The sequence below is a fragment of the Myotis myotis genome, unplaced genomic scaffold (assembly GCF_014108235.1).
Source record: "Myotis myotis isolate mMyoMyo1 unplaced genomic scaffold, mMyoMyo1.p scaffold_m19_p_9, whole genome shotgun sequence".
Lineage (NCBI taxonomy): Eukaryota > Metazoa > Chordata > Mammalia > Chiroptera > Vespertilionidae > Myotis > Myotis myotis.
In genome coordinates, this window is record NW_023416401.1 from 83,577,075 (window position 1) to 83,600,331 (window position 23,257).

General features: G+C 49.6%; 1 protein-coding gene across 4 annotated transcripts in view; it reads right to left on the reverse strand.

Moving 5' to 3' along the window:
- The window catches only part of LOC118662633 (probable phospholipid-transporting ATPase IIA), a 113,252-nt gene that overhangs the window by 40,530 nt on the left and 49,465 nt on the right, over positions 1–23,257 (reverse strand). For all 4 annotated transcript variants that reach the window (XM_036321235.1, XM_036321237.1, XM_036321238.1 and 1 more), the window contains exons 5-13: positions 20,820–20,878; positions 19,335–19,386; positions 17,499–17,593; positions 15,750–15,830; positions 13,624–13,699; positions 7,515–7,591; positions 5,568–5,728; positions 2,387–2,529; positions 1,338–1,450 (exon numbers count right to left, since the gene is read on the reverse strand). In XM_036321235.1, the coding sequence (XP_036177128.1) occupies positions 1,338–1,450; positions 2,387–2,529; positions 5,568–5,728; positions 7,515–7,591; positions 13,624–13,699; positions 15,750–15,830; positions 17,499–17,593; positions 19,335–19,386; positions 20,820–20,878 (857 nt within the window). The remainder of the gene's footprint in view (positions 1–1,337; positions 1,451–2,386; positions 2,530–5,567; positions 5,729–7,514; positions 7,592–13,623; positions 13,700–15,749; positions 15,831–17,498; positions 17,594–19,334; positions 19,387–20,819; positions 20,879–23,257) is intronic.

Below are 23,257 nucleotides of genomic sequence, written 5' to 3' on the forward strand. Positions count from 1 at the left end.
AAGAAATAGAGATGTTTGGGGCCCCCACACCTAAAGAATGCAAGAGGTTCTAGGCATATATATATATACATATACACACACACATACATACATACACACACACACACACGTATACATACATGCTCGGGTTCATGGCACAGGTTCTCAAACTGCTGCAGTTTGGAACCACCTGGTCCCCCTGCTGAGACTGGGTCTAGAGATTCTGACGGTCCCACGTGGCCTGACCGTGGCGTTCCAAACACCGTGCTTTACAAAACACTGTTACAAAGCCCTAGTCATAACTCCAGAGGTCAGGGGAATGATGGCATGGGCTCCAGGGACTCTTTCTCGGGTGCTCATGGGTCCATAACTCAGTCACTGACTAAAAAGAATCGTATTGCAAATTAACAGAGAGCTGAGTTTTACGGCATGCAAGGTATGCCTCAATAAAGCTGTGAAAAAGAAGACACAGGAAAGCCTTCATACCTCTCACCACGGAAGTATTCATGCGTTTACTGCAGGATTTTTAGATGTCATGAGAGAAGGAGGAACATGCACATTGGCAAGGAGGGAGGGAGGCGGGGGTGGGGGGTTGGGGGCGGGCACTATAATTCTGAGCTCACACCAACCTTGAGATGACCTAACCCTTCAACACTTAGCTATTTTAAACCCAAGGCCAGGATATGGACAAATCCATTTTTGAGCTTCTCCTAAGGAAGGGTTAGGAGTTAAAGTGCAAGGTCAGAAATATTGTTTTCTGACTTTCAACACTTTCCAAAGAGTGTTATCTGTACTAAACCAAAAACAGACCATAAAAGCTGAACTGCACAGATAACTGAGAAGGCACGGCTTCTGTAAGTTCCACAGGCTCTTAAAGTCCCCAAAACGGGCTGGGGGTCACACCACGACCAGAAGGCTGGCTCATAGAGTCATCGGCGGGCCCGCATGGCTGAGAAGGGGCCGAGGGGTGCTCAGCCCGGCACCAGCAAGCGTGGCGGAAGTCTCGGTCCCCGAGAGGGAGCCGCACAGCACAGGGTGATCACTCGGCATTAAGAGTTACATCTCAATATAGGTGTTCATCCACGTAAAGAACCGATCGGGGTATCGGAAGGTAAAGCGACACTGGTTTGGCTCAGTGGATAGACCGTCAGCCTGCAGACTGAAGAGTCCTGGGTTTGATTCCGGTCAAGGGCATGTGCCTGGGTTACTGCTCAATCCCCAGTAGGGGGCCTGCAGGAGGCAGCTGACCAATGATTTTCTCTCATCATTGATGTTTCTATCTCTCTCTCCCTCTCCCTTCCTCTCTGAAATAAATAAAAAATATATTTTTTAAAAAAGAAGGAAAGGGAAAGCGTTACCTGGGTGTAGATGCTGAAGATGTGGCTCTGCACTTCGTCCATGGAGTCGAGGCCGTAGGCCACTGTGCCCAGATGGAGCCGCTTGAAAACCATCTCATTCTGGGTAAGAGTTCCTGAAACACAGGCAAACGAGTAACTGGTCCGACATCCAGGAGCTTTTATCAGTCCGAGCAGTAGTGCCAGCTGCTATTTTTGAGTGTTTACTACACGTCATACACTGGTTTTAGCTCCGCCCCTGCTTTTGCTGTGCTGTTTTGCTGGCCTGGAATCCAACTCCCTTTCTTTTGAAAATGGCATCCAAGGTTTCCACGGGGAAACCACCCCCCTCGTTTCCTGGGATGGTCCACAGGGACTGCCAATCAGGGTGCCTGTCTCACTTCACTGGCCAAGAGGGTGGCACATGACGTACACCAGTCCAATCAGATTCTATTCTGAAGGCGCCTAAACCGTGAGCAGGCAGAGGCGTGGGCGGAAGATGAGTGGAGTCCGGCCACCCAGTGGCAGACCCTACAGAGGCGACCCAGGGGTCCTGATGCTGACACCTCCGGGACTTCCCCAGCTCCTCTCCTCCCCAAAACCCAGTTTCTCTGATGGAGTGAGCCACTCCAACCTCTGCAGCAGATTCCCTTTGATCCCGTGGGCACTGAGAGGTAGAGAGGAAGCTTAAACCCACATCTCCCCTCTCCCAGCCCTCGCTCTTCACCACTAGGACATTGAACAGCAGAGCGGGAATCTGGGGTGTGGTTACGAGGCCAGGACTCCAAGTCAGACTGCCTGGGCTCAAAGTCTACTTCCGCCCCCATGTGCTCTGACAAGTCACTTAACTTGGGTTTCATTTGTTCACCTGCAAAAATACAAGGTTAGGATGAGGAATAACTAACTACATATAAACATGTAAACACCCAAAACTTAAGAAGTATGTGTAGAGCTCTGTTGCTATTATCGTCATCCCATCACAAATACTCAGTCTTCATCAGAAGATGAAGGAAATCAAGATTAGCAGGAGGCTCCGGCACCTCTCTCGCCTGCACCCTGGGCAGGAGGCTCACCTGTCTTGTCCGTGAGCAGGTAAGAGATCCTCCCCAGCTGCTCAGGGATCGTGCTGGAGCGAACCACCGTGCCCGGGATTTTCGAATCCCTTCGAATCACCCAGCTGTACACGATCTTGCCCATGTCCAGGTTCACACGCAAACTGGCCAGGGAAACAGAGCCGACGTTAACAGGATGCACGCAAGGCCCTTGTGTCTCTTTTGCAAACAGCAAGGACTCCGACTACTCATCCTTTGTGCCACCGCATCTGGAGTCACTCCCCACAGAAGCCACTGCTGGGGCTCAATCCCCAGATACAACAGGAGTCAACACCACCATCAGATTACAAGAAGCTATTCTATCATGGACCAAGGTCACTTTAAATACCGAAAGGGTAGTTGTTTTGGTTTTACTTTTTTTTTTTTTAATTACTGATCCTCTGAACTAATAGACTTTTGATACTCTAGTCATTTTTTAAAATTGTGGTAAAATATACACAACGTTTAAACCAGTTTAAGTGGACAGTTCTGTGGCATTGAGCACTTTCACACGGTTGTGCAGCACCAGCACCAGCACCATCCATGCCCACAACTTTTTCATCTTCCCAGACTGAAATTCCCACCCATTAAGCAATAATCCCCCACTACCCCCTCGCCCTGGAAACCACCATTCTACTTTCTGTTTCTAGGACTTTCTTTCAGGGTACCTCACATAAGGGGAATCATACAGTATTTTTCCTTCTGTGACTAGTTTATTTCACGCAGCACATCTTCAGGGTTCATCTATGTTGCAGCAGGTCAGAATTTCCTTGCTTTTTAAGGCTAAATAATATTCCATTGTGTGTATTCTGTTCACTTAAAAATAATTTATGGCAAAAGAAAAATTTTTAAAAATCTTCAAATTCACTCATAGTCCTTTAAACTAACCAAACTGCTCACTATTTTACTGGCCACCTGGCCATATGAAGATTCACTTCAGTAATTTTCAATCATGTTGTAGATAGAACTTTAAAGACCACAATTTTACTTAACATTACACCACAAACACTTTTTTGCTGGAAACAAGGTAGACTTGTTATTCTTGAAACCATTACCCAGAGCACCTTGGTGAGGGGTTCGATCCCCCTGTACTGGTCACGCTGTTGTACCACAACTACAATCTTGTCCTCAAAGAAAGACAAATTCTAGCTAGGATGATATAATTACGCAAAAGGAAAGACAATATAGCAAGTGTAAAATAGAGATGAGAAGCACTAAAAGTTTCAGGGGAAAGATATGGCCTGCTTTAATAATTATCTACTGATCGCCCTGGCAGGGTAGCTCAGTTGGTTAGAGCGTCATCCCCATACGCCAAGGTTACGGGTTCGATCCTCAGTCAGGGCACATACAAGAATCAACCACTGGGGTACATCTACACGATGGAATACTACGCTGCTGTAAGAAAGAAAGAACTCTATCATTCGCAACAGCATGGATGGACATGGAGAGCATTATGCTGAGTGAAATAAGTCAGTCGGAGAAAGATAAATATCACATGATCTCACTCATTTGTGAAATATAATGAACAACATAAACTGATGAACAAAAACAGGACCAGAGACAGAGAAGCATCGAACAGACCATCAAACCTCAGAGGGAAGGCAGGGGAGGGAAGAGATCAACCAAAGGACTTGTATGCTTGCATATAAGCATAACCAATGGACACAGACTTTAGGGGTGTGAGCACATGTGCTGGGGTATGGAGGTGGCCAGGGAGAGGTCAACGGGGGAAAAAGGAGACATATGTAATACTATATGTAATACTTTAAATAATAAAGACGAATCAACCAATGAGCCCTGGCCAGTGTCTCAGTGGTTAGAGCGTCAGCCCATGCACCGAAGGGTCTCGGGTTTGATTCCCGGTTAAGGGCACAGGCACATACCTGGGTTGCAGGTTCGATCCCCAGCCCTGGACAGGGAGTATGGGGGAGACAACCAATCAATGTGTCTCTCTCACATTGATGTTTCTTTCTTTCCCTCTCTTCCTCCATTCCTCTCTCCTTCACTCCCTTCCACTCTCTAAAAATCAATGGAAAAAATATCCAAATATCCTGAGGATTAACAAAACAACAAAAAGAAGAATCAACCAATTAATGTATAAACAAGTGGAACAACAAATCAATGTTTCTCTCTCTCTCTCTCTCTCTCTCTCTCAAATCAATCAATAAAAAATTATTTTTACTGATCATTTACTATGGAAAAAGTAGAAACAAATATCCAATAATAGGGGAACAGAGTAAATTGTTAAACCCAGAATATGTACTAGGGTAGTTGTAAAAAAGCATGGGTTTCCAAGTATATTTGATGTGAGAAGTTACTTGCAGCACACTGCTGTTAAAAAGGGGGGACAGACTTTGTGTAGAGCAGAGTCTCTTTTTCCTAAAATAGAAAGCGCTCTGTAAAAAGATACATCCCAAAATATTAACAGCAATTATCATTCAGTTGTGAGATTAGAAGTGACTTTTATTTTAATCTTTTGCTACTGTGAATCTTTGTTTTTTTCCTACTGTGATAATGTATTACTGGTATCATTTTTAAACCATTTATTCAGGCTCCAAATGAGGAAAGCAGACAATTGGCCTGTACCATCCAGCTTCCATTGCTAATCAATCTCAAAATTATCTCCTGCTGAGCCCAGACTCAGGCTCAGAGTCCTTCTCCACACAGACACCACCAACACCTTGGAGCTGGCAGGTGAGATGAACTCTAACTGGCTTCCCTATCACAGACTGGGAAAGGCAAGATCTTTTGAGCAGAAAGTCCCTTAAGAAAAGATGGATCAGCCCTGGCTGGTGTGGCTCAGCTGCTTGAGCATCGTCCCGTCCACCAAGAGGTCACCTGTTCGATTCCCGGTCACAGCGCATGCCCAGGCTGTGGGTTCGTTCCCCAGTAGGGGGCGTTCAGAGGCAGCAGATCGATGTTTCTCTCACATCGATATTTCTCTCCCCCCACTTCCTCTCTCTCTAAAATCAATAAAAACATATTTTTTTAAAAAAGAAAAAGGATGGGTCCTGGAGCATGCACCCTTCCAATGCTACCGCCACAGACCAGGGCTCAGACTCTGGAGGATCCTGACTGTTCTTGGTCATCACTCAGCCAAGGGCCCAGCTGGTAAAGAGAAGAAATATCATGGCACCCAGATGCAAGCTCATTCTCTGCTCACCTGATGGGAATGATGTTGGAAAACAGGAGGAGGAAGCGGATGATCTGCAGGTACCAGCGTCCAGCGAAGTGCTGAAGGGCCACCATGACCAGTGACACCACCACCAGAGCACCAAAGAGGATCTTCGTGAGACAGTTCACTTCCAGGTCAAACAGGCCAATCTGGGGACAAGGCACAAAGGGGGGCTCAGGATCAGCTGGTGCAACCCACAGCCATGAACCCCTGCACCCAGGGGGGACACTGGGACCCTTCCGCACCCACAGCTTTGGCTGAAAACACTGGGCACCCTGGGCTGTAGTCCATAACAGGCATCTCAGGGACCTCGGAGGTTTCTGCTTTCAGCGTTTTTCAGACTTAAGATTCAGGCTTGGAAACACATACGCAGGTTATTGCCGCGCTTGGTGGGGCTGCACACTGCATGGTCTCCACCATCCCACACAGCGGCCTGTAAAATGACTGTCTACACTCCCAGCATCGTCCCACACACTGAGTCAGATGTGCCTGCAAGTTTGGGGCACACACCTCTGGTGGCACCTGATTTTCAGGTGCTGCATTAATTAATATTGTTTAATTATTACGTATTTATTTCAGTGTATTTTGTCAATGTAACTAGCAAAACAGACCCATAACTTCACTGAAATATGGCCTAAGAGGAGACAAAAACATCAAATACATGTCATTTACAGTTGTAATGGGGGGAAGGGTGAAAATGACTGGAGTTTGGGAAACAGCAATTGTTCATGGAATTGACAAAGGAAATCATTCTGCAATATTCTAACTTAAAGATTGGAGGAGGGGTGGGGCTGGGAGGGAGGGTCACGGAGGGAAACGAGCACGAACAGAGCAGACAGCAGATCTGACCCTGTCTGCCGTCAGTGGAGTTTGACGGGACCTGCCCCCGGGGCACAGTGCACACGGGCACAGCATGGCAGGTGCGAGGCCACTTCTCCTCCAGGAGGTGAGGCCAGGGAAGACCTGCTCAGAGGCGGGCATAAGGATGAGATGAGATGAGACGCGTGTGAAGGACACCGCATAACACAGCAAACAACAGTTTGCTTTAAGTTAAAAGGTTTTAAAATGTGATGTATTAAAAAATGGGAATACACCCTGACCAGTGTGGCTCAGTGGTAGAGCGTCAGCTCACACATTGAAGCGTCTCTGGTAGGATTCCCAGTCAAGGACATGTACCTGGGTTGCAGGTTCATTCCCCAGCCCTAGGTCAGGGTGCATGAGGGAGGCAATCAATCATGTTTCTCTGTCTCCCCCTCCCTCCCTTTCACTCTCTAAAAATGAATGGAAAAAAATATCCTCAGGTGAGGATTAACAACAAAAAAAGAAGGGGAATTTTAAAATGTTCTGGTCATAAAAAAATTTTTTTAATTTAAAAAATAAAAAATAGGTGTTTAATTTTATGTATTTGTATATATATAAATAGCTACTTATGTATTATATGTGTGCATATCTACATATATGTATATATACCTACAGATCTACACTAATAAAAGAGAAACATGCAAATTGGTGCCACTCCGCTACACCCATCATCCAATCAGGATGAGTATGCAAATTAACCCAACAAAGATGGTGGTTAATTTGCACATGCAGGTCTGGAGCCTAAAGGCTCCGCCCGAGCGAAGACTGAAGACTGAAGACGACTGAAGACTGAAGAGGCTTGGCTTCTCCGCTGTGGCCTAAGTGAAGGCTGGGGCTTGGGTGCCAGAGGAAGAGCGGTGCTGGCAGCCAGGGGAAGGCAGGCCTATGGCACGAATCTCTTCATGCAATGGGGCTCTAGTATATATATATGAAAAGATAGTAGGTTTGTATAAATGAGATAATACTGTCAGGAGTTCCAGCTTTTAACTCTAGCTCCTCACCCCCAACACCAATCATCAAAGTCCATCAAGTCGAAAGGTCTGACAAGGAGACGCTTCTCGTGACTGCACACACCTTACTTCGAGGATTTGAGGTATTCATGACACTCCGGAGTTCTCTGCCCGTGTAAAGAACAACACCCACAACAGTTCCTAGAACAGAAAAACATGACACAAAGAACTGTTAGTGTGGACAGACGGGCTTACGAACACCAGAGCCTGGGCTGCCTGCGAGAACATCTTCTAAATCCCACACCCACACGGGGAGAGTGTCAGTGTGTTCACGTCGGGGCCAGCCAATGACCCATGGCCACAATGACCAGCATGGAAGCTGCTAGCCACGGGCAGCAATCTAAATTCAATTAAAATGAAATCAAATAGGCAGGGGAACCAAAATGGTGGTGCAGGCAGTGGCTAGCTTTGCACCTCCCTGGAGACCCAAGAGTCAGTGCACCCAGTGGACAGCTTCAGACCATACCAGATTACAACACTACACATCCACAAGCAACACACTCAACAGGCAGACTCAGTGAGCACCATAGCCCCACTGAAACAAGTCCAGCTCCATAGGGGTGTTCCCGCACAGCAGCCTCCCACTACAGTCGCAGCTGGTTCTCACAGCCAATAGGCCTGGAGGTCAATTCCTCCCAGTGACACCAACAGCAATCAAGGCTCAACTACAACAAGGCTGTGCACACAGCCCACAAAGGGACACACCTAGAGTGCCCAGCTCAGGTGACTGGGGAGGCTGAGCCACTGGGCCCTACAGGACACCTATTACACAAGGCCACCCTATCCACTCCAGGAGACAAAGCAGTTACCCAATACACAGAAACAAACACAGGGAAGCAGCCAAATTTTGGAGACAAAGAAACATGTCACAAATGGAAAAAAGTGAACTACTGGATACAGAGTTCAAAACCATAGTTACAAGATTACTCAAGGATCCTCAAGGGACTTAGTGAGACTTTCAAGGATCTTGGTAAGAATGCCAAAAACATGGACAAGGACCAGTCAGAAATTAAGCATACACTAACTGAAATAAAGAATAACTTACAGGGATTCAACAGTAGAGGAGAGGATTCTGAGAATCAAAACAACGATTTGAAATATGAGGAAGCAAAAACACCCAATCAGAAGAGCAAAAAGAAAAAAGAATTCTAAAATATGAGATAGTATAAGGAGCCTCTGGGACAACTTCAAGAAAACCAACATTTCAATCATGGAGGTGCCAGAAGGAGAAGAGAGAGAAAGCAAGAATTTGAAAACCTGTTTGAAGAAATAATGACAGAAAACTTCCCCTACTGGGTGAAATAAATAGACTTACAAGTCCAGGAAGCACAGAAAGTCCCAAACAAGAAGAACCCAAAGAGGACCACACCAAGACACATAATTAAAATGCCAAGGGCTAAAGACAAAGAGAGAATCTTAAAAGCATCAAGAGAAAGACAGTCAGTTACCTACAAGGGAGTACCCATATGACTATCAGCTGATTTCTCAACAGAAACTATGCAGGCCAGAAGGGAGTGGCAAAAAATATTCAAAGTGATGAATAGCAAGAACCTACAACCAAGATTACTCTACCCAGCAAAGCTATCATTTAGAATTGAAGGTCAGATAAAGAGCGTCACAGACAAGAAAAAGTTAAAGAAGTTCATCACCACCAAACCAGTATTACATGAAATATTGAAGGGTATTATTTAAGAAGAGGAAGAAGAAGAAGCAAAGGAACAAAAATATGAACAATAAAGCGGCAACAAAGACATATCTATCAAAAATTGAATCTAAAAATCAAAATAAACGAATAAGGAATCTAATGAACAGAATAAACTGGTGAATAAAATAGAATCAGAGGCATGGAAATGGAACAGATTGAAGATTCTCAGAGGGAAGGGGTTCAGGAGTTATCTTATATGTATATATGCACAGACAATACGGTGGTGAAGACCCTGGCCTGCGTGGCTCAGTGGCTGAGTGCACACCTATGAACCAGGAGGTCTTGGTTCGATTCCCAGTCAGGGCACATGCCTGGGTTGCGGGCTCGATCCCCAGTAGGGGGTGTGCAGGAGGCAGCCAATCAGTGATCCTCTCCACTGGAAAAAGCAAACACCTAACCTTCTCTCCTCGGAAAAATACTGGCGGAGGAATGTACAAAACTCGGAGACTCAAGCACAGCCTCAGGGAAAGAGCTGACCCAGATGCAGTGCGGGGCCGTGTCTCCTGGAGGCACAGAAGTCCCTCAGTTTAGCGCACAGTGTTCTGCACGAGGCGGTTCCGGGCAGGGAGGCTGCCAGCAGATGGCAGGCTGGGGAGCTCGCTGGCCGCTCCCAGCAGGTGGCAGGCTCCCAGGCACACTGGTGCGGCCACAGCAGATGGTGGGCAGTGGGAGTCGAGCCTGGGCTGAGCTCACTTGCTCCACGCTGGCCTTGATGTTCAAAGTCCAGGTGCATGAGGTTTCACAGGAAATGCACACTCCCCTGTTTCCTCCGCCTCTCCTGTAGCCCGTGTTCATATCAGAGGCTCCCCAAGGGAGAGTCCCCCACGGGCACCAGCCAACCTCAGTGCCTGATGCTGCTGAAATGGCCTTCCCCCCAACACCTCCCTGTGCTCAAGACCAAAACCGTCACCACCAGATCCGAACCGGCCTCACCGCCCAGACAGCGCGCACACGCCGGCCGCAGCGGGGCGCTGGCTTGGTCTGCACAGCGCTTTACGGTGTTGAATTCGCTGGCTGCTTTTCATGCCGGGAGCTTTCATTTAACAATGGAGACCTCTGGCTTCTCCTGGAAAACTGGAAGATCTGGTGAGGCTGGGTCCACGTTCCTCATGCGACCCAGGCCTCGGACCCCGCCCCCCATGCTGTCCCCTCTGCTGTCCCTCACCCTCTGCAGCCCGCAGACCAGAAATCCTCTCCATCCTGCCAGCTGGCCCCCAGCCGCTTTCTCCAAGGAGCCAGGCTGCCGTGGTCGGCATTTCATGAAGTTCCTCCTAACCCCACACAGCAGTGTGGTCCCAGGTCAGGCCTCACTGCGGCCCCTTTGTTCCCTGTCAGCAACAAGATAAACGCTGAGCCCCAGAGAGCCAGCGTTCAGAAATGTTTATGGCAATCAGGCACCCTCTGACGCCGAGCGTGCGGTCACAGGACAAGCCCCGCTGAGCAGGGGACGTTATCAAACTCGGGTGGCCAGGTGCACGTGGCGTGACCTGCCCGCTGGTCACACCCAGCAGGACACTGATCCATCCGCTACAGATTTCCGGGGGGTTGGGGGGGAGACTAACAAACTGGTCCCTCACCACTGAGTCCTGGAAGAACTGGACTAGAACACCTGGGCTCTGTCACATCCAGGCCACCTTCTCTGCCAAGCCTCCCCCTGCCCTTCCCTCTTACCTCCCTGGTGACTCCTCACCCAGCAGCACTGTGTTGAGTTACCATGGCAATTGCATCGATGCTGGACCCCCAGCATCTACACTAGCAAGCTTTATTTTTATTTTTTTAAGAGAAAGGGGAAGCCCAGACAGTGTAGCTCAGTGGTTGCGTTTCGACCAGGAGGTCATGGTTTAATTCCTGGTTAGGGCACGTGCTGGGATTGTGGGCTCATCCCCAGTGGGGGGCATGCATGAGGCAGCTGAGTAATGATTTTTTTCTCTCATCATTGATGTTTCTATTTCTCTCTCTCCCTCTCCCTTTCTCTCTCTGAAATCAATAAAAACATCTTTTAAAGAAAAGAGAGCCGAAACCGGTTTGGCTCAGTGGATAGAGCGTCAGCCTGCGGACTGAAGGGTCCCAGGTTCGATTCCGGTCAAGGGCATGTACCTGGGTTGCGGGCACATCCCCGGTGGGGGATGTGCAGGAGGCGGCTGGTCAATGTTTCTCTCTCATCGATGTTTCTGACTCTCTATCTCTCTCCCTTCCTCTCTGTAAAAAATCAATAAAAAATATGTTTAAAAAAAAAAAAAGAAAAGAAAAGAAAAGAGAGAGGAGAGAGGGAAGAATGGAGAGGGAGAGGGAGAGAGAGAAACCTCAATATGAGAGCAAACAATGATCAGCCGCCGCCTGCACGCCCCCATTCGGGGATCGAGCCACAGCCCAGGCATGTGCCCTGACGGGGAGTTGAATCGGCAACCTTTCCCTGCACAGGATGATGCCCAGCCAAATGAGCCGCACCAACCAGGGGAAGCTTTGTTATTTTTTAAACTTCCAACTAATAAGAGCGGAGTGACCACGACACAGGAGTTAGATTCTAAAGGGAACACAGAGGCCACATGTCATACGGGTAAGGTTACTCTTGGTGGCCGTGGCTTGAGTTGAGCACCAGAAGGAAACGGCTTGTGTTTCACTCCGTGTTTGCATTAGAATCAGATGCAGTGAGAAGTCAGGGAAACTGAGGCCAGCTGCAGACATGCTGGGTGCCCAGCTCCTGACTCACTCCAAAGCATACACCCGCTGAAGGCGATGGTAGGCAATGCCACTGGAGCCCTGGAGCCCTGCTCTCTCTTCCCACATCACCAAGCACAGCAATTAATTCAAACAACCGAAAAAATGCATGTACCGACTCCACAATGCATTTCCCATGAACTGCTGTGAAATCTCTTCCCCATCTTCAAGATCCCAATTCGCCTTCCACTCTCCTCCTCCTAAGAGATGACTGCTCCAAGGCTGTGTGACCTTAGGCACGTTGCTTAACCTCTCTGAGTCTCCATTCTGCATTCCATTAAATGTCCTCGTTTTTATGAGATGAAACCAAAACAAGAGAATGGCAGCAAAGCAATGGAGCGTGGCATGACTGAATATAGATGTTCAATCAAGGTTTGCTTCACAGGAAGAAGGAAAGCAGGAAGGAAGGAGAGACAATCACCAGAATGAAAACCAAACAGACACAGGCACAGGTACTTGTCACTAAAATATTAATGTTATCAAATCAAGTGCAGAATTAAGCACATTGAGGTTACTAGAAGCCAAGGCGTGGCCAGGCAGTGGCCGTGCAGAATTGTAAGGACCAATTTCTCACTCCTTTAGTCATCAGGGGAACTGAGAGACAGCCAGATGACGCTGCCAATCCACACAGCCAGGGGAGAAGAAACCTGGCAAGAACCCCAGGGACAGCTCATCTCTGTGGAGAGAGATGCCAGGCGGCCTGGGCTCTCACTTGTGCCAGTCCCTCCCTCCCCTTGTCATAGAGCAAGCATGTCAAACTCGCGGCCCACGGGCTGCATGCCTCATTTGTTTGGCCCGTGTTAGCCTTTGAGTTTGACATGCTTGTCATAGAGTATCTGGATTGAGCGTCTGCTCTCCTATGAGCCACAGAGAACCAACAAGCAGAGGAAAAAGGGTTGATAGGAGGGAGATATCACTCCTGAAGAGGGGAAAGAAATGGATTCCTCCAATAATAAAGACAGAGAGTTGCCAGCAGCAGAATTACATGTTATTAGTATAAGTTATTATATACTAACAGCGGCTGGTACAATGAGTTCTGCTTCTCAAGCAAAGTGCTTGGGTTCAAGTCCCAACTCACCTTTCCCCTGCTGGGTGACCCTGGGCAAGTTACTTAACCCCACAGAGCCTGTTTCCTCATCTGCAGAATGGGGACAACACTAGCACCTACCTTCGTGGCACCTTTGGGAGGGTCAAGTGAAATGTGTAAAGGGCTCGTCACACTGCATGAGAGACGGGCGGGACCCCACAGATATCAACAGGGCTGCTGCAGGCCAGGCTCAACCCCTGGGCCCCTCCTGTTCAGTTGCCCCCATGCTCAAAACTGAAAGGCACGGATTTCTGCATCACCTCGGTGTTTTCAATGTTGAGGCTCCGCCCTTTCCTGTGCACGGAGCCCCTTACCCACAGGACCAGCAGCCTCACAGACACGACCTGCAGCCCAACGTGCAGGCTGAGCCAACCTCTGGGACAGATTAGAACGTCCATCTGCAGCAGCAATTAAGGGCTATTCGCGAAGTGGGCGCTGCAGAGAGTCCTCAGGCCAGAGCGGCTTCTCCGCTTGGCTCTCTAAGCGTCTGAGGGGCAATTAGATGCCAGCAGGATCCCCTGGAGGTGCTGGGACAAGTGGAAAACACCATTTGACCGCGGACTAATTTTCCCAACTGACAGACGATTATTCTAATTACTCAGGAGGATTTTCTTCCCTCTTCAAATTGCTACCACATTCCCGGGAGAGGGCAGGGCGCCTCACCTGAGGCGATGACGGTGCCCGCCCAGAGCGCGTTCTCGATGCTCAGGCTCTCGCTGATCGAAGGGTCGCTGTCCTCCTGCAAGAGGCCAGACAGACACACACTTATCAGCGAGGCTTCTTGTTGTTGGTTTTCGTGGGGGTTCTTGTTAATCCTCACTCAGGATATTTTTTACATTGATTTTTAGAGAGTAAAAGAGAGGTAGGGAGAGGGAGAGAGAAAGAGAGTGAGAGAGAAATATCTATATGAGAGAGACATGTTGATTGGTTGCCTCCGGCAAGTGCTCCGACAGGGGGTGGGGATCAAATCTGCAACCCAGGTACATACCCTTGACCGTGAATCGAACCCACAACTCTTGGGAGTGCAGGCCAATGCTCTAACCACTGAGAAATACCGGCCAGGGCTATGGAGCGAGGTTTTGAAAAAACCCACAAGACAGGTAGAGACGGGCGACCCCTGGTGAGAAGCCCACAGCTCAGCCTGGAGAGAGGGCTACCCTCATCGACTACTGTCCGTGGGGCGTCCACCCCCATGGAAATACCTGGAAAGGCTGGCTCCTGACTTAAGGACAAGCCTGGAACACGGACGGAGTGTTTTTAAGGTGAGAGCTAACAATCAAACAGGGCAGTCGTGTGGCTCATAGAAAGACAACACGAACAGTTTAATTTGGGGTCTATAACCCTCCTGTCCCAGATTCCTAAAGTAACTTAAATCCAAATTTAATTTCTATTCCGAAGAGTTGAGAAGTGACTTAAAAAGTATTAACTGCCCAGCCTGGCCAGTGTGTCATCTACCTATGATTCCCGGTCAGGGCACGTGCTCAGGTTTCGGCTCGATCCCCAGTGCGGGGTGTGCAGGAGGCAGCCAATCAATGATTACCTCGCATCATTGATGTTTCTCTCTCTCTCTCCCTCTCCCTTCCTTCTCTGAAATCAATAAAAACTTTTTTTTTAAGTATAACTGCCCTGGCCAGTTTTGTTCAGTTGATAGAGCGTCAGTGGATAGAACCCCTCAGACTGAAGGGTTCTGAGTTCAAATCCAGACAAAGGCACGTACAGTAGGGCCTTGACTTTTGAGTGTCCCGACTAACGAGATTTTCAAGATACAAGCCGTCTCTCGGCCGATTTTTTGCTTTGAATTGAGAGCTAAAATTCGGGTAACGAGCCAGCTTCAGATACCCCACCACTAGTTGGCACAGCGAACATCACAGTGAAAGCCACAACATCAGCCCAGCATCCCGTGTCTCACTCGTTCACTTTAATGATTTGACATACGAGTAATTTGAGTTACGAGCTCCGTCACGGAAAGAATTAAACTCGTAAGTCAAGGCCCCACTGTACCTCAGTTGCATGCTTGATCCCCAGCCCCAGTGGGTAGTGGGGGGGAGGCGCATGTAACCAATCAATGCCTCTCTCTCACATCGATGTTTCTATCTCTCTGTCTCTCCCCGTCCTTTCCACTCTCTCTAAAAATCAATAGGAAAATATCCTTGGGGGAGGATTAATCAAATATATGTAAACAACAGTGGTCCTGGCCAGGTGGCTCCGTCAGCTGGAGCATCATCCCATACACCGAAAGGTGGTGGGCGTTCACTTCCCAGTCTGGGTGCCTATGGGAGGCACCCAATCGATGTTTCTCTCTCACATTGAGATTTGTCGCTCTACCTTCCTCTCTCTCTCCAAAATTAAAAAAATAAATAAACATATCTTTGGGTGAGGATTAAAAAGTAAAAAGTATAACAATGGCAGGCAGGGCTTATCTAAACAGTAGAGGATGTCGTCCTGTCAGAGGGAGACAGAGTAACTTTGAGCATCGGCGTTAACATGAATTAGAACAGCGCGTGGCTAAAGTGTCAGGCAATCCCAGCTGTTCAGAGGCTGAAGAACCTGCGATGTGTGGCCTCTAGTGAGAGACAATGTGTCAGGAGTCAGGCGGTGCCTCCCTAAGGGAATTCCACCCCGCCAGCCCAACCCCTGCCCCCCTCCCCTTTCCATCCCTTCTCCCCTCTCCTCCCCCACCCACCCCCAAAGAGATACTTCCTGACAAGGACCCTCAGACGCGTGTCTGCGGGCTCCCATCGTGAATCCACACTCTAAGACGGGAGTCCGTGGCAAGCGGAGCTACGTACCCTGGTAAATGTTCCCACAAAATTGTGGATGTCGATGCTCGGCTCTTCCGCGTAGATATACGATCGAATCTGAAGAAGATCCTGCGTGACAGAGGTGACATTTGGGAGTTAGAAAAGGCGGCTTATGAGCAGAGAGACTTCCGGAGGCAGCCGCTCTTTCTCTAAAGCAAACAGGCCCTGAAATGATGGGGCAGGTGGGGAAAGGGGAAACCTTCCACACGTGTAGGTGTCTTCACAACTCCAGGCTCTCGACTCGCTCTTAAGGGGAGTCCTTCGATCATTCTGAGGGTCAGAACCTTTCTTTGCAGAAACTTTACCAGAAGGGAGACCACGCCATCCAGATAAAGTCAGAACCCCTATTAGACCAGCCCCGCCCAGGGTCGCCATGGCGCCTTCTACAGATTCCCAGGGGCTCCCGGCCAGGTAGAGACTCACGGCTCTAGAATTCCTGCTTTAAAAAGCAGTAATAATTAACAGCACCATTTCACTTGTTCCTGACGACGAACAATCATATGTACCATGGGCACGCTTACTGTTATGCTAACTCCACGGAGACAGAGAACTTCTTCCTTCCTTAGAGGGCAAGGAAAGGCATGGCACCAACCGATGTGACCGCCAGCCCAGGGAAAGCTGGCGTGTGCAGCTGAACCCTTTCAGACCACGCACGGGACCTATGCTGGTCTCCAGGCATTTGAATTACATTCTGTGGTTTTGTAACCTAGGCCACAGGCCACTTCCAACCCGTGTGACTTGTGTTTAAACTTACACTTTGGCTACCTTCTCCCTCCCTCACTCTACAAATTGTGGTGTGATATAGGGAACTACAGGGCCCTGGGAAGCTTTGAGCACCTGTTGGTTACAACTACTTAGACCACACCTTCTTAGAGAGAGTCCATGTGCTATTCCACACAGTTCTAAGTGCTGTTCCACACACCGGGCATACACTGTTCCATGCACTGTTCTAAATGCTGTTCCACACACTGTCTATATGCTGTTCCATGCACTGTTCTACATGTTCCTCCACACACTGTCTATATGCTGTTCCATGCACTGTTCTAAATGCTGTTCCATGTACCAGGAACTCAGCAGTGAATATACCGGGCAGAACCCTACCCTCAAAGATACCGTCTTGAAGTGAGTGGAGTGGGAATGCAGGGAGAAGGTGGCCAGAAAACGCCTCTCCGTTAAGGAGACGGGTGTACAAGACCTAAGTATACGATGGAGGTGCCCAGCCAGCAGACATCAGGGTCTGACTGTTCCCAGTGGAAGACACGGCCAAGGACAGATGCTGGGAGGCAGACGCATGCCTGACGGGGAGGCCAGTGCGGCTGCAGCGTGGGGAGAGGGGAGGGCCCGAAGTGGAGGTCAGGGCGTCCGCAGAGAGTATACGATGACACGGGGTTGAAAGGTGCCAGCGAGGCCTGTGGGACGGGTTCTCGGAGCTGAGAAGCCTCCGGAGTTCTGAGCAGAGGAGGACATGCTTGGCCTACCTTTACTTTTACCCTCGGTCCCGGTCACGGTTTCCTAAGGTTCTGCGCTCCCCTCGGAAGAGCTCCGTCCCGCATGCCGAGCCTGCATTTCGCGTGGCCACGGAACGTGGAACCAACCGGCACTCGAGGCTCCCAGGGCCCCAAAACACCCCACCGGCCACTTCACCTCTGACACCCATGCCTGGCCCGGAGGGCGCCCGAGTTTGCGAGCTCTGCCGGGACAGGGGCCATGTGTGCCTCTGCAGGGAGAGCTACTCACGGCGGCCGTGGGGAGCCTCTGCGTGCAGGCCACCGGGAGCCGCAGCTTCCAGTCCGTCTCCCCGTCCAGCTGATCCGTCCGCAGGAAGCAAGACCCTGTGAAGGAAGCCGGTGCCTTCTGTTCACCAGCAGCTCACGAAGCCTTTTGGTGGCCGCTCGGGGCAGCCCCCGCCCTGGTCCTTGTAAAAACAGCCAACAAATGGCCAACCACCAAGAGGGAAGGAAAATACCCCATTTCCCACTTCCTCCTTAAGCTCTAGGGTCAGAAAGATCTGGGTGCAAATGCCCCCTCCCCCACGCACTCGCAGTGGGAGCCGGGCCAGCTTCTCCACCTTGCTAACCTCGGCGTGTCCTCGCCATAAAGCGGGAGGAAACACACACCTCCCAAGCTTGCTGTCGGGACTCGGTGGTGACAGAAGCCCAGCGTGGGGGCGGCCTGAGAGAGCCCGCATTCGGGTCTGTTCTGGGCAGGGGTTACAAGCACCTTCTCAGGAGCCAGACCTCCTGGGCTCAAGTCCGGGCTCCAACACTCACTAGCTGCAGGTCCTCTCTGAGCCTCAGTTTCCCTTGAGTGTGAACATGGAGATGAACAGCACCGAGCTCAGACTGTGAAAGCTAAAGCGCTGGTCCATGCCACGCCGAGAGCGCCAGGTCGGTCGGCCGTAGTCACCGACGCGCACTCTGTGTGGGCGCGTATGTGGGTCTGACGTGCAAGTCCAAGCCACAGGTCGGCCGTGTCTCTCATCACACAGAGAGGGCGCGGAACTCGCCAGCGCTGCAGCGAAGGCTCCTGGGAACTTCCTATCTTTTGGGGGGCTGGGGTGTTTTAGAAAGGGAGAGCCCTTCAGGGAACCTAATCCCCAACACTCATGGGCCAGGACACAGAACCGATTTGAGGACAAAGCCGCAGTTTTTAAAAGAAGGCTGCTTTCATCATGCCTTCCACCCCCCTCTCTGCATTACTTCATATATTATTAGTGTAAGATTTCACCCGTGCTTTTATTCAATTTGTTAATAAAATAGGCTGCAGGAACCTCAAAGGAATACAAGTACGAATCTTTTGGGGGTTCAAAGATCTCTGATTGTGCCTGATAGGCAAGAGAGAAACAGCCCTGTTTCCTCAGAGCAGCTTAAATATCAAAAATAAAGAGAGAGGAGACGTGAGCCAACGGACAGGGCGGGCAGCGGTGGCAGCGGGGAGAGCACAGTGAGAGGGGCTTGGAAAGGCGGGAGCGGTCCTCAGCCCCAATGGGCTGGAACAACAAACAAACCAACGGGCAAGGGAGGGCCTGGCCCCGCCACTCGTGACTCAGAGCCCAAAGGGACACCTACTGCGCGCCTCATCACACACCTCCTGGTATTTTCTCAGAAGAGAGGGAATTTCTGTTTGTCAGACACTCTTCCTCTTCCCGCCAACGCCTGAAGCTGAGCCTCACGCAGTCAGGGAAGGAAAGAAGCACGTGCAAGCATGCCTGCATGTGTGCGCGTGTGCATGCGCATGTGCGTGCGCGTGTGTGAGTGTATGTGTGCGCGTGTGCATATGTATGTGCGTGTGTGCACGTGTGTGCATATGTTTGTGCGTGCGTGTATGTATGAGACTTCACCAGCAGAGACTCAGCAGGGGTCCAACTAGCAGTATCTTTGTAATGATCACAATCTATTGGCCTGCGAGCACCGAAAACATTGTTTTAGGACTGCTCCGTTAAAAGGGCTGTTTGGATTCGCCTCCGTGGCTCCGAAATGATCATCTACTTCAGTTACATTTTCGAATGATTACTTTGCCAAATTGCCACTGAAAGGTTAATGGTTATTTTCCCAATCGATCCCAGCTGTTTACCGTTCTTTTCTGATGTTCTCAGGAAGATCATGTCAGCAGGCACCCGCTGGTTCTGTTACAAAAAGAAGGGCTGTTACTGTGGGCCATCCCGGGTGGGTTTCCGCACCACCACCCCCACCGCCCCTCGGTGGGGGGAGCCGTCGAAACCCACGGCGTCTTTTCAGTGTCTGCCTTTGTCCAAGACAGACGGGGGGTTTATTTTGTTCTGAATCTGAAAACCCTTCCACGCTGCTGTGACGTGCCTAATCCCCTGTTGAAATCACATCTCGGAAAGAGAGCTTCTAGCTTCCTGGCAAATCCAACCATTACCTCCCGAAATTCCAGCCAGGGACCCCGGCCTCAGGCCCGTGACCCTCGCTGACTTTGGTCCAGGCTGTCTGCTGAAAGGAAAGATACTCGCCCCCTGCTCACGCTCTCTGCTTCTACCCCTTTCCCGGCTGGAGGTTTGGCTTCCAGTGGGATTCTAATAAGGAAGTCAAGTCACAGGAAGGAACAAAAGCCATTCTCAAAAGGAGAGCGAGAGCCGACAGCAGCCTCATTTAACTGTGAACAGAGAGGACTGCGCCCAGCAGCACAGGGGGGTGTGGCTCCTCCGCGCTGCCGCCCAGAAGGGCTTCACTTCCCCGCAAATCGGGGTTGTTGGGTTTAATCCTTTTAAAAGAGCACAGCTCATTTCCTACAGAGCCCAGTCCAGACACACTCCTTTCAAATCAAATATTATCCCGAGACTGTCCAGAACCAGCCTCAAAATCCAATGCCTTCCAAATAACACAGTAAGAAGAGATGTGAGTATCCGCTGAAGTCAGGAGCAAATTAGCAGTGCTATTTTTAAAAATGTGTTTTTTGCCTTTTTTACTGTTCTCATAGTAACCTCTACTCCCCATAAAATGATTGAAAAGCATGATGTTTAAGTAAAAAAATGCAAGCTAAGGCCTGGCCGATGCGGCTCAGCTGGTCGGGCAATGTCCCGTGAACCAAAAAGTTACCAGTTCGATTCCTGGTCAGGCCACATGGCCGGTTTGCGGGCTCGATCCCCAGTAGGGGGCTTGCAGGAAGCAGTCGATCGATGATTCTCTCTCTCTCTCTCCCTACCCTTTCCCCTCTAAAAATCAATAAAATATAGACGTATATTTAATTATTTTAAGTGCAAGCTAAAATTGCTCAAAAGGTGAATGACAGACATGTTTATGTAGTTAATAGACTTCTAAGAAAGACTTCATGGTAAGTAAAAAAAATTTTAAAAAGACCCCAAAAAGAACAACGAACACATCAAACAGGAAATCAAAACTTGTGTCGGACTGCTAGCTAACCGACACATGTAAACCTGAAAAAATACTTTGTGCCCCTCAGGAAAGAGACTTTTCTCCCCAACAGAGCTGCTGGATGGAGCTGCAAACAGCGAGCATTCGATCAGAGCCGCCGACTGCACGCCAGCACTGATGTGAGAGCGGGCACTCCCCATTCACACACAGCAGAGGCCCTCACCTTTTCGACGATGATCAGGTCTCCCACTTGGATGTTGGCACTCTTCACCTTCACGGTGCCTGCAAAGAAACAGGTCCAAGACACATCCGTCTGAACTCGTTCCCGTTCCATGCGTCTTTATAGAGTGCCCAGCGCCTTCAAAGCCAGTGCGTACAGCAGAAGGATGAGCCCCCACCCCGCATCACCTCCTACCCCTCTGAGAAAGGTGCGTCTGAGGCAGAAACGGCTCCAGAAACTACCCCCCGACGGAGCTCTGGGAAGTGCCCACACCCCTCAAGCGAGATCTTCTGTCCTAATGGTGCCTTGGAAACTTTCCAACGTCCACACCATAGGAAACTCATTCAGCCTCAAACGAAAAAGAAAACCCACACAGACATGGGGAAGAGAGAGAAAAGGGCAGAAGGGCAGCTCTTAATTTTCAAAAAGAAAGATGCTAACCGAAAAGGACTAATTATTTTATTTTTTTTAATTTGCAACGGCTATACAGTTTGGTTTACATGGTTATGATCAGGTTACTTTTGCTGGATGTTTATCTGAACAAAAATGGAACAGCTAACATCAAACGCTGATTCTGTGCTGCGCTGGCTGGGTGGTTCAGTAGGCTGGAGCGTCATCCCGTACACCAGAAGGTTTTGGGTTCGATCCCCAGTCCAGGTGTGTATGGGAGGCAACTAATCGATATTTCTCTCTCACATGGATGCTTCTCTCTCTCTCCCTTCTTCACTCTCTAAAAATCAATTTAAAAAACATATCCTTCGGTGAGGATTAAAATAAAAAATAAAACATGTTTAAATGCTAATTCTGTGCTAAACACTGAATAGGTATTGGCATGTGGCTGGCTCTGTTTACTCCTCGGGGTGGCCACCGGGAGGAGGCATGATTATCTCGTCTTCAAAGGAGGACAAAGGCTCAGACATGCCTTTAGTCTCACAGGTATTCAAATCCACATCCGACTCCAGAGGAAGGAATAAGAAACAGTGAGTTCAGTTCAACTCAAAAAACGCCTATTGAGTGCTGCGCCCTAGGAATTCAGAGACTGACGTGGGTCCCCGCATCCTAAAACCGTGCCTCAGGCAGGAGTCAGCAAGCGTGTGCCATAAAGGGCCTGACCGTAAAAGTGTGGCGTGTCCCGGCCAAGAGACAGTGTTTGCAATTCTCCCAACCCCGGTCTCCCGCCAAAGGCTAACAGTCTTTGGTCTGCATTTCATATTTTAACCCCTGGAGTGCCGGGGAGGCGATCCCGCTCCTCCTGTCTTTCTCCAAAAGTGCCGGGAGCGCTATTCAAATTTTTTTCCTACTAGTATTTTATAATACAATCAGCAAACAATATATGTCGAAGATGAAAACAAACGTAGTGAAGGTTTCCTTAAGTTTTTGAATATGTAACTTCATTTACTCGCGATTCATAATTTTTTTCCTAAACTGCTGTAAAATCGGCAAAAATGCCTTGGCAATTTTAGCATAGTTCCTGGGATATTGGTTGGCACTCAAAGGGTTAAAGTGCAAAAACCATCCTCAGCTCCCAAGCCATACCAAAAAATCCTATATAATAAAAGCCTAATACGCAAAGTGTCTGGTTGTCAGTCATCCGTTCAACCAATCAAAGTATAATATGCTAATGATATGCTAAGGCCGCTCAACTGCTTGTTATGACATAGACTGACCACCAGGGGGCAGACGCTCCAACCGGTAGGTTAGCTTGCTGCTGGGGTCTGGCCAATTGGGACTGAGCGAGATGGGCCAGACACGCCATGGGTCCCTCCTGCGGTCTCTCCCCAGCTGGCCAACCTCCCACATCCCTCCTGGCCCTAATCGTGCACCAGTGGGGTCCCTCAGCCTGGCCTGCGCCTTCTTGCAATCCAGGACCCCTCAGGGGATGTCAAGAGAGCCGGTTTCGGCCCAATGGTGGAACGACAGGTCACTATGACACACACTGACCCCCAGGGGGCAGACACTCAACGCAGCAGCTGTCCCCTGGTGGTCAGTGCACTCCCAGAGGGGGAACAGAGCGGCAGTGGTGGAAGTCTCTCCCACCTCCACGGCAGCACTAAGGATGTCCAACTGCCAGCTTAGGACATCCCCCGAGGGCTCCCAGGCTGCAAGAGGGCGCAAGCCAGGCTGAGGGATCCCCCGCCACCCCCCATCCCCCCCTCCCCCGTGGAGTGCATGAATTTTGTGCACTGGGCCTCTAGTAATAAAATAAAAGGTAGTGGGCTGACTTTGCCCACCAGTTGTAGTTCGCTAACCCATGAGCTGGTGAGAAAGACAGCCAGGCAGATGCTGCTGGTGCAAAATAGTATGTGAAATGATGGGAGTGAGTCAGTGAGCTGAGTGAGGGACCAGGAAGGAGGGGAAGTCCCCCTTTGAAGAAGGATCTAGAACAGTGCTCAGCACACAGAAGGCACTGACTATTCAATCAACATTCCAGCACCATGCAC